Genomic DNA, 11,416 nt, shown 5'->3' on the forward strand with positions numbered 1-11,416 from the left:
CCTTTTCGCCTTTGAAAATGTGGCAGCCTGTAGCCTAGTGGCTAACCTGATTCACTGGTCCAGCCTATCGCCTAGTGGCAAACGTGCTTGACTGGGCCAGTCTATAGCATAGAGGCTAAGGTGCTTGACTGGGCCAGTCTATAGCATAGAGGCTAAGGTGCTTGACTGGGCCAGTCTGTAGCCTAGTGGCTAAGGTGCTTGACTGGGCCAGCCTATCGTCTAGTGGTTAAGGTGCTTGACTGGGCCAGAGCCTATAGCCTAGTGGCTAACATGCTTGACAGAGACCTGGAAGTCTGCTGGTTCAAGCCCCAGTGTAGCCGTACTAAGATCAGTGCAGCCGTTTGGGCCCTTTACCCCTATTGCACCAGGGGGGATTGTCCTCCTGCTTCGTGTCATAAATTTAATTCGCTTTGGATAAAGGCGTCAGACAAATAACTAACGCAATGTAAAAAACCGGCGCGGCTTTGAGGATTTACAGCGCGGCACTGTGGGGTTTGGATTCAAAGCACGTGCTGGTCCAGAGCGGACATGAATATTCCCTCTCTGACATGTTTACTCAGCCACTTCCTCCAGCGCTGACCTTTGACCCTCCCCTGGCCGCCGTGGCCCAGGGCCTGTTTCCAGCTCATTACCTCTCCTGCAGATCACATTCCACTCTCCCCCGCCCCCACCTGCCCCAAATACCCCCCCCGGTGCCCCTACCCTTTCACCCTGCCCTCTCCCTCCTTTAAATGCAACAGTGAACAGAAAAACAAAAAACAAAAAATTCTCAATGGAAAGCTGAGCACAAAAAATACATAAATAAATAAATAAACAAACAAACAAACAAACGCTAAAGAATTTAGGTCGGCGACTCCTACGGGAGCCCTTTTCCAGATGTAAACCCGATTGCGGCGCTTTGATCCGGAGTTAAGTCGTTGCCGACGTCGTTGCCGCGCCGACGCCGTCTCCGTGGGTTACGGTCCCGCTACGCGCTACGAGCGCTCGGGACACGCCCGGAAAACACGATGAATAAAATATTTTACACCCGGCGAGATGTTCCCCCCCCCCCCCCTCGCATACACAACCAGGTTTCCCCCGTATCGTTCGGCCCCCCCGGGGCCGTCTCTGAAGCGAAGAGGCGAACGTCGAGCTTACCAGACTGGACTCCACCTCGCCAGGCCAGGGGGAGCCGCGCTCTGCCAAAACCGGCGGGTTACTCCGCGTCTGAGAGAACGGGGGAGAGAGGAGAGTAATGACTAATGCATGCGGGTCAGGTCACATCCTCACTCCACGGACGGATAAACAGAGAGGGCACTTTCCCGCCTGCCGGAAGCCTGGATTTGTACTTCAGGTTCTAGAAACTTCCATGCAACTGATAGGCACCTGCAAGGTTTCATGTGTGTACGTGTAGCAGTGTTGTTCTACGTCTGTACTTGTAGCAGCATTTTCCATAAATGTGTGTACTTGTAGCAGTGTTGTACTGGTAGCAACATTTTCCATGCTTGTAGCAGTGTTTGTCTATGTGTTGTACTTGTAGCAGTTTTTTTCTAGGTGTTGTACTTGTAGCAGTGTTGTGCTGGTAGAAGTGTTTTCCCTGCGTGTACCTGGAGCATTTGGGGGTTAGGTGTCTTGCTCAGGGACACTTTTGACACCGCCCGGGCGGGGGATCGAACCGGCAACCCTCCGACTGCCAGACGACTACTCTTACTGCCTGAGCCATGTCGGCCACATTTTCTCCTTTGTGTGTACTTGTACCAGTGTTTTCCATACATGTGTGTACTTCTAGCAGTGTCGTACCAGTAGCAGTGTTATTCAGTGTGTACCTGTAGCAGTGTTTTTCAGTGTGTACCTGTAGCAGTGTTGTACCTGTAGCAGTGTTATTCAGTGTGTACCAGTAGCAGTGTTGTACCTGTAGCAGTGTTATTCAGTGTGTACCAGTAGCAGTGTTATTCTGTGTGTACCAGTAGCAGTGTTATTCAGTGTGTACCTGTAGCAGTGTTATTCAGTGTTGTACCTGTAGCAGTGTTGTACCAGTAGCAGTGTTATTCAGTGTGTACCAGTAGCAGTGTTATTCAGTGTGTACCTGTAGCAGTGTTATTCAGTGTGTACCTGTAGCAGTGTTATTCAGTGTTGTACCTGTAGCAGTGTGTACCAGTAGCAGTGTTATTCAGTGTGTACCAGTAGCAGTGTTATTCAGTGTGTACCTGTAGCAGTGTTATTCAGTGTGTACCTGTAGCAGTGTTATTTAGTGTGTACCAGTAGCAGTGTTGTACCTGTAGCAGTGTTTTTCAGTGTTGTACCTGTAGCAGTGTTTTTCCAGTGTGTACCTGTAGCAGTGTTATTCAGTGTTGTACCTGTAGCAGTGTTGTACCAGTAGCAGTGTTATTCAGTGTGTACCAGTAGCAGTGTTATTCAGTGTGTACCAGTAGCAGTGTTATTCAGTGTGTACCTGTAGCAGTGTTGTACCTGTAGCAGTGTTTTTCAGTGTTGTACCTGTAGCAGTGTTTTTCCAGTGTGTACCTGTAGCAGTGTTATTCAGTGTTGTACCTGTAGCAGTGTTGTACCTGTAGCAGTGTTATTCAGTGTGTACCTGTAGCAGTGTTATTCAGTGTTGTACCTGTAGCAGTGTTATTCAGTGTGTACCTGTAGCAGTGTTATTCAGTGTTGTACCTGTAGCAGTGTTATTCAGTGTGTACCTGTAGCAGTGTTATTCAGTGTTGTACCTGTAGCAGTGTTGTACCTGTAGCAGTGTTTTTCAGTGTTGTACCTGTAGCAGTGTTATTCAGTGTTGTACCTGTAGCAGTGTTGTACCTGTAGCAGTGTTATTCAGTGTTGTACCTGTAGCAGTGTTATTCAGTGTGCACCAGGAGCAGTGTTGGCGGTTTCACCTGCTCCTGTAGGTGCCAGTCCTCCTGCTCCTCCTGCTCGCGGGGGAGGAACTCGCTGCCCTCCTCGGCCAGGTGGCGGCAGCACACCAGGGTGAAGGGGGGGGGCACCTCCCGCAGGAAGGCCACCGCCTCGCGCCGAGACTTCCCGTAGAGCTGCACGCCGTTCACCTGCGCCGCGGAGAGGAGGGGTCAGCCCACGCAATGTCAGGGGTCAGCCCACACAATGTCAGGGGTCAAGGGTCAGCCCACGCAATGTCAGGGGTCAGGGGTCAGCCCACACAATGTCAGGGGTCAGCCCACACAATGTCAGGGGTCAGCCCATGCAACATCAGGGGCCAGCTAACGTGACGTCATGGGTCAGCCCACGCGTCAGGGGTCAGCCCACACAACGCCAGAGGTCAGGGGTCAGCCAACACAACATCAGAGGTCAGGGGTCAGCCCACGCAACATCAGGGGTCTCACCGCGCAGTCAACCCAAAGCAAAGGCCCAAGTCACTGCTCACAGTTCTTAACTTACATTACAGTTATTTAGCGGACACTTTTATCCAAAGAGACTCACAGTTCATTAGACTAAGCAGGGGCCAGTCCCACTGGGGCAATGTGGGCCTTGGTCAAGGGCCTAAACAGCTGCACTGACCTTACTGTGTCTACACAGGGGCTTGAACGACCAACCTCCCAATCATGCACTGCCACTAGGCTACAGGGCTGATGCCCACCTTACCCAAATTGAAGGGCATTTTTGAGTAGCCAGCCAGGGGAGAGAAGATGCCAGTTAGGGGCGTTTGTGGCAATGAGACAAATTGTTCTGATGACATCAATTTTATTAAATAAATTAGAAACCCCTAATGCATGAGTAACCCTTAATGTTTTAGTAACTGTAAGTGTCTAAAAGTAGCCTCAGCCAAATCGGCCATTTTGTCCTGTCCTGTAGTTCTCGTGACCTTCAGTGAGGCACGTCTTGCACGCCGCTCCGGATAAAAGCGTCTAAATAACACGCGGCGCAGGTAAGCGGGAGAACGGGAGGTGAGGGAAGGTGGGCCCGACTCAGACGGAGGAACAGGAGGAGGTGAGGAGGTAGAGCAGGAGGAGAGAGGAGGTGTCCGGAGCGAAGGAGAGCGCTCGGCTGTGAGGAGGCCCTGGGAGACGCGCGGCGACTCGATAGCCCTTTAACGGAGCACGCTGGGGCGCGCCTCCACACCATCTGCCCCGGGACGGACACGGACACGTCCCCCGCCCCGCGCCCCCCGCCCCGTGCCCCACACCCGGATTCAGAGCGTTTACCGGGCCTCCGGAATTCACCCCGCTCCGCCCCGCTGGGGCGCCCCGTGATAACACGGAATACATTCTCAAAACAGACGTGTTGAAACCGACATGTCTTTTTAAACATTTATGAACGCACCCAAACGTCAAGTTAAGGACAAGACATTTAGTTTGTGTTAATGTCAACACGGTTTCGGTTAAACAGTCATTATACATTGTATATTTGTAAAACAAAACTATTGAAAGCAACACAAAATAAATGTCTTGTCCTTAACGTGACGTTGGGCCGTGTTTATATATACCAACAAAAAAATATTAAAACATCCTTTTTGAGAATGATACGTTTTCGTCGAAGCGTGGCATTTTAAAAACCCAATGTGTTCGTATCCAATACACTTTCTTTTGTTACCACTTTTGTGTTCATTTCAACACATAATTTGTTTTATGTTACAAATATACGATGCGTGTGTTAACTCATACATACATTGTAGAAAAAAAAAAAAAAGGGTCAATTATGAACACATCATTTTTGAGAGCAATACGGTTTTTTTGCCAAAGTGTGTCGTTTTAAAATCCCCAATGTGAAATACTCCTCCGGCGTTTTTCAATCTCTCATTTTCAATCGCTCGCGCCCAACCCCCCCCATAATGCACTCTGTCTCCTCCCCCTCCCTTCTTCCTGTGCCAACAGCGACAGGCGGAGGGCTCAGTGGCCCACATCCGCAGTGCCAAGCAGGGCGGGGCGGGGGGGGGGGGGGCAGGAAGGAGGGCCGGGGGGGGCTGGGGGCAGGGGAAGGTCCTGCAGATGGTCTCGCCGGGCCTGTCTGTTGCCCCCGCTCACGCCCCTCCCTCCCTCCCGGCAACAGCGCTTCTTCCTGGAGACGAGGGGGGGGGGGGGGGGGGGGGGGGGTCACCGGACCCCCCCACCCTGGCACAATCTGCGCCCAGTGTGGGGGGAGCCCCTCCAGCCAATCGCGTCGATCGCTAGAGGTGGACGAGGGTTGAGAGACCTTCTGCCGAACCGCGTGCTGTACATCCGTCCGCGTGGACTTTTAAACTCAACCTATAGGCCGGCGGAGAACCCGACAGCCGGGTTCCTCTCCAGGTTCCAGCCCACTGGGGAGCCTTTTCTCGCCCAGGTTTGAGGGTTTTTTCTCCCCACTGCTATCTGGGGGCTCAGGGCTGGGATTTTACCACCTTTTATCCTTCCCCTCGTTTACTCCGTAAAGCGCCTTTGTGACACTCTTCTGTGAAAATGGCTATGCGAATGAAATTGAAAATAATACTTGAAGATAATAACGTCATACCCTTAGAACATTGTTCAAACATAATGCTTGTTCTGTTTTTTTTCTTTCCAAAAGTTCTCTCTTTTATGCTATAGGCCCCAGTACCTTGGGCAACATGAGGAGGTGATTCACCTCAATCAAATGACTGATCAACTGACTGACTGATCGACTAACTGATCAATTGATTGATCGATTGATGGATGGATGGATGGATGGATGGACAGATGGATGGATGGATGGATGGATGGACAGATGGATGGGCGGTACCTCCAGGAGCTCGTCCTCCGGCCTCAGCAGGCCGTGTTTGGCCACGGGGCCCTCGGGGGCCACGGTGGAGATGTAGTGGTGTCCGTCAAACGAGTCCAGCTCCACCCCCAGACGCATGGTGTGGATCGGGAGCAGCTGGAGGAAGAACATCGATCGTCACGAGCCGAACATTCGGACACAAGCCGAATACATGACATTACAGTTCTGTAGCGGACGCTTTTATCCAAAGCGACTACAGTTGATTAGACTAAGCAGGGTCTAATGTTAATCCCCCCTGGAGCAGTGTGGGGTTAAGGGCCTTGCTCAAGGGCCCAACAGCTGCACTGATCTTATTGTAGCACCATAGCCACGAGGCTACAGGCTGGCCCAGTCAAGCACCTTACCCAGTAGACTATAGGCAGGCCTAGTCAAGCACCATGCCCCACACATACCCTAGCAGGGCTTGAACAACTGAAAAGTTGGTACTCATTTCTTACCTTGGAGTACTTCTGGAGCTCAGCGTCGTCTTCTATGACAGGATCCAGCCCCACCACCTGAAGGACATTCCACATTAACTCCAAACGAGGAACAACTGTGAAGCCCGGTCCACACCAAGAACTAGAACTGTGATGCTCAGAGCATCCATACTGATGTACTAGAACTCAAACAATAGCGATATGAGCATCCACACTGATCAACGATAATTATAACGATGTGAGCATCCACACTGATCAACGATAACTATAACAATGTGAGCATCCACACTGATGAACTACAACGTTCTGTCAATCGTCTCTCAGCTATGCTGATAGCTGACATCTATGCAGCTCATCTGCCATTTTCAATGTGGTGTCCTGTAAATTTGGATGGATTTTGAATGGCTGTCAATGTTTTATCGTGCTTGCAGCTGAAAAATAAAAAATGTAAATTAAAATTTTTTAAAAATCACACTGATCCCCAAGATATCGTTCTTCACTGTCGTTGGCGTTATACTTGTGATGTGGATTCCACCATCTACTTGAGATAAATTATTTTTAAAAGGACATATTTATAGTTATTGGTATAGTTCTTGGTGTGGGTGGACAGGTCTTAAAGTCACTGATGGAACATTCTGCCTTGTTCTACACATCCACTTCAAAGACACAGATTCCACAGATCACTGACATCTCCACACCAGCATGTTCTGAACACATCTGCTCTCTCGGTATTGTTGCCGTTGTTTTGTCAGTGCGATAGACTGTGTGTCTCCCCCTGTGCGTGGTGTTGTCGCTTCCTTTAACGCGGTGTGTGTTCATCGGGTCTTACCAGGACACTGTAGTCTGGTCCCAGGGCCTGCTCCCACTTGGTCCGAAGCTCCCACTCCGTCAGAGACGCCTGGTCTGGATCTAATGCAGACACAGGGCCCGTTAAGGACATGTTCCAGCGCTATCGCAGGGGTAGGCCGCCCCGGTCCTGGAGAGCCAGAGACGTTTCTGAGTTCTGAGTCTGACGGATGATTAAAAGGCTGCATATTCTGAATGGTGAAACGCTGAGTGTCTCCAGCACATGGTCTCCTGCGTTCATTAGCCCTGGTTAAGTCACAGGTTTGGACGGAGCAGAAACCAGGACCGTCTCTGACACTCCAGGAAGCGGGCTGCCTACCCCAGGGTCGCGAGGGGCCCCACAGCCAAACTGATGTCAAGTGTGCAGTTTGGAAGACAGCCCTGAGTCTCCCTCAGCATGCATGCAAGTTATTCAAGCTGGTGACTCTTAAACGGTTTAGAACCAGGGCTGTCCCTGACCCACGACACAGCCTCCAGCAAACGGACCCAACATTCGCGATCCCATTAACTCCAGCCAGTTCAGCCCAGAACTGAAATTGCATATAAAATCTTTTAAGCACTCGCACTGCGGAATTAAACTTTTTAAGAGCTGGCACAGCCACCGTCTGAATGTAGGCCGCGCGAGAGCGTGTAATTAATGATTTATTAAACCAGATTATTTTCATTTTGATTATCGTATGGAAATGAACTGACCAATAAACGTGTATTGAGCGTTCATAAATCTCGTTTTTAAAGCTATGCTGCTCGGTGCTAACGGCAACGCGTGAAAAGATATGGAGCCCAAAAAAATAAAATAAAATAAAATAAAATAAAATAAAATAAAAAACCGCCTTTCCTGACGCGGAGTTCACTCACAGCTGAGGGGAAGGAGCGGGGGGCGCAAAGCAAATCAGCGCCGTGCACGAAACCGTAGACCGTAGGAAAAACAAACGGGTACAAACGCGAGCCAGCCCTGCGATCGGAGCGTCCCAGGACGCCGGCTCCCTCTCTCTCTCTCCCTCTCTCTCCCTCTCTCTCCCTCTCTCTCCCTCTCTCTCTCTCCCTCTCTCTCTCTCTCTCTCCCGCTGCACAGGCGAGCGTCCCAGCAGCGCTAGCGCCCAGGCCGCGGCGGCGCGGAAGGCCTGATTAAATTAGCATTTCTCCGCGCGGTGGCGGCGGGGCGATTAATCACGCGTTGGACGGAATAAACGCGCCGATAAATAGCGTGTGTCAGAGAGCGCGCGGAAACATCTGCGCTCCAGACGTCCGACAGGCAGCGGGAATAAAACGGAGCGCTGATTCAAACCGGTCCGCCCCGGCCGGAACGGGGGGGGGGGAAATCTATAATCAATTGGGGTATGGATTTTAAGTTAATGTCAAGGCTGGGGGGGGGTGGGTGGGGGGGGTTTTCGAGGTTAATGCGTCATTGTGAGTGAGGTTCGAGGTTAATTTTAATGTTAGATTCGGCTCGAGGTTAATTTTAATGTCGGGTAGAGGACAACCTTCTCTGGAAAGCCCAGAGAATGTCCCCCCCCCTCTGCTCATAGAGAGAGCGCATCGAGATCATTTTCAGAAGTGAGATGGTGGAGCTGATGACAGCAGAACAGGACCTGCTTCAGGCTACAGACCAGACGAATAATGCTGTTGATTGGCTAGTTGAACTCCCTTTAGTTAAATACTGTGAAGTATGTTTGTTCAGCACTGCTCACTGACTACAAATACATCCAAAATCCTGGTTCTGGTACAAAAAATACATAAAATGTACAACTACCTTTGTTCAAAATCTACATTTTCCTACTCCAAGGACAGCCTCAGGAGCTCAGTGTAAAGAGACTGGGACCCGGAAGGTCGGTGGTTCAAGTCCCAGTGTAGCCACGATAAGATCAGTGCAGCTGTTGGGCTCTTGAACAAGGCCCTTAACCCCGCATTGCTCCTGGGGGGACCGGCCTCTGTTTAGTCAAATTAATGCAAGTCGCTTTGGATAAAACTATCAGCGAAATAACAGTAATGTAACGTAACGGGAATGATTACAAAGGAATTGAACAGAACAGGAGGAAAAAGGGTTTCATAACACGTCTGGAAGCATGTAAATGTCTGTTTCAGATCCTGGCTGTTGCAGGACACAAAAGAGGCCCAAAAATATCGACCACAGCGGCACTCCGGAGTCGTCATCCGCGAGCCGAACTGAACGGCGTTCCCACACTTTTCCCCGCCAGCTCTCACGCCGTATCGGATTTCCGCTCGGAACGCCGCGGCGCTCCGACACCATCCGCACGGAGACGTTCCCAACACAGCCAGTCTACCAGGCCTCGTAATTGCTAAATTATTTTTTCAGCACTAAAAAAGAAGAGAAAAAAAAAAAAAAGTGAAAAAAGATTAAAAACGGAGGGGGGGGGGAGGATGGGGCGCGGGTGACTGTGGGGGGGGGGTATTTTGATTTAAAATGGCGATCGTTTTACAGGCAGCGCGATTCCCCCTTTGGGAAATAAGCCCCTGAAACGTTGTCGTTGTTATCCCAGCCCCGCGTTGGCCCGGTGCAACAGAACTCTTTATTTATGAATTTGGCAGGTAGAGGGGCCTTGTCTGGATTAATTAGGCCGGGGAGTAACGCGAGCCACACCGCCGTCGGCAGGTCCAGGGCCGCTCTTCCGCTGACGGGGTGGCGGGGTGGCGGGTTGGCGATCTGGATACGCGTATCCGCTGGCCCGTCTCGCGTGACGGTAACCGTGCCCGGCGTGGCGGGACAGACGGGGGGGTGGGGGGGGGTAGAGTGACGGCTCGCCCTCGCGCTGACCCGGGCCCCAAGGGGGGAGGGAGGGGGGGATTGTCTTCCACCCCCCCACCCCCCCCCTCGAGTTAACGCCTAGTCAGGCAAGTGGTGAATCGTAAAAAAAAAATTAAAAAAAACCTGGAATGACCCACCGGCCAGGACAGGGGGAGGGACCGATAGAGACAGAGCGGGGAGCATCCGTGAACCCTAACCCACAGCGGCAAGCGGTGGGCGCGGACCAGGTCAAAGGTCGTACCGTACAGGATGGGAGGTGCAGCGGTCTGAAGAACGCGTTCCCTGGAAACAGCCCCGTCCACACCGACTGAAGATTACACACTTTCTGTTGTTTTGCCAAAAATGGCCTTGTCCTTGTGTGTTGCGACACAATACTCACCGTTACCTGTGATACTGCCCCCTAGTGGAGTGGCCCCCAAACCTCCCCCTGGGGACCTCCGGCCAGATCCAGCCATTTTATTGGTTCCACCTCAATGTAATTCAGTTTTATGTATATATGTATATTTTTCAGTGAAGACCGTCATAAAGACGCTAACAGACAGTAACAGTAACAGACGGGGAAAATGAGGAAATACCAGCCCTCCCTGATGTACTCCTCAAGGGCACAGTTGCACTTGAGGTGGACACATCAAATTCCTGGTTTGGGAACCAATGCCCACCCTGTTCATGCGCTCACACACACACACACACACACACACACCCGCAGTGACGGTTCAGTATGAAACCGTGTGGAGCTCTGTGAGAGACGGAACCCCCCCCTGCCGCGCCGTAGGGACATGAGATCTCACCTCCCGCCAGCTGTGGTCGCGCCCCGCCAGGGCCGCTGTCCGCCAGCTCCACCGCCGACCGCACCATCACCTCCGCCGACCGCTTCAGAGACACCCTGGAGGACTCCCTCTCCACTGCGCGAGGAAGAGGAGGCAGGAGGAAGAGGAGGAAGAGGAGGCCATTAAAGCAGGGCTTCCCCAACGCTCTTCTGACCCCCAAATGAATGTTCACAAACTTACACCACCCCAACACCCCACCCACACACACCACCCCAACACCCCTCCTACACACACACACACATCTGCCTAACAACACCCTTTAGCCATGACTAGGTGTTTCCTAGGGCATTTCCTAGAGCATTACCTAAAGTGTTTCCTAAAGCGGTTTCCGAGGGCGGTTTCCTAGGGAGTTTCGTAGGGTCCGTACACCATGGTTCTGCAACCCTGGTGCCGCTTCTCATTGTTACTCCGCTCTTACCCAATCAGCTCTGACATCAAGTCCACCTGTCCTGCAGGTAACTACGAAACGGCCCAAACAGACCAGCGCACGCCAAACCCTCAAGAGTCCCCTCATCAACGCTCACGAGATCAAAACTTCAATTTCCCAAACCCGGCGACGGCTCCTAGAACGGCCGCTAGTTCACGACAACGAGACGCATTACACTGAGGCAATGAGGCCCAGTGCGGCCATTTTGCGGAGATCTCGCTCGCGGAGAAACGACCGTCGCCGTTAACAACATGGCGTCGACCCGTAAGCGCAGCGGGGGAGCGGGGAACCCGAGTCATTACGCCGTAACTGCCACTTATGGCACGGCTCCCGACTCCTTATTCTTCAGCCGCGCGTTTAGAGGCACGTTTCCAAGGGGAGGGGGAGAGAGAGGGAGAGAGGGAGGGGGGAGAGA

At 51.8% G+C, this 11,416-nt stretch overlaps 1 protein-coding gene across 1 annotated transcript in view; it reads right to left on the bottom strand.

Annotated features, from left to right (window-relative positions):
- Positions 1-11,416, bottom strand: part of patj (PATJ crumbs cell polarity complex component) — a 114,752-nt gene that overhangs the window by 100,581 nt on the left and 2,755 nt on the right. The window contains exons 4-9 of the mRNA XM_061237740.1: positions 10,536-10,649; positions 6,967-7,046; positions 6,159-6,215; positions 5,683-5,817; positions 2,871-3,038; positions 1,138-1,206 (exon numbers count right to left, since the gene is read on the bottom strand). Coding sequence (XP_061093724.1) covers positions 1,138-1,206; positions 2,871-3,038; positions 5,683-5,817; positions 6,159-6,215; positions 6,967-7,046; positions 10,536-10,649 — 623 coding nt within the window. The remainder of the gene's footprint in view (positions 1-1,137; positions 1,207-2,870; positions 3,039-5,682; positions 5,818-6,158; positions 6,216-6,966; positions 7,047-10,535; positions 10,650-11,416) is intronic.

The sequence above is a fragment of the Conger conger genome, chromosome 4 (assembly GCF_963514075.1).
Source record: "Conger conger chromosome 4, fConCon1.1, whole genome shotgun sequence".
Classification (NCBI taxonomy): domain Eukaryota; kingdom Metazoa; phylum Chordata; class Actinopteri; order Anguilliformes; family Congridae; genus Conger; species Conger conger.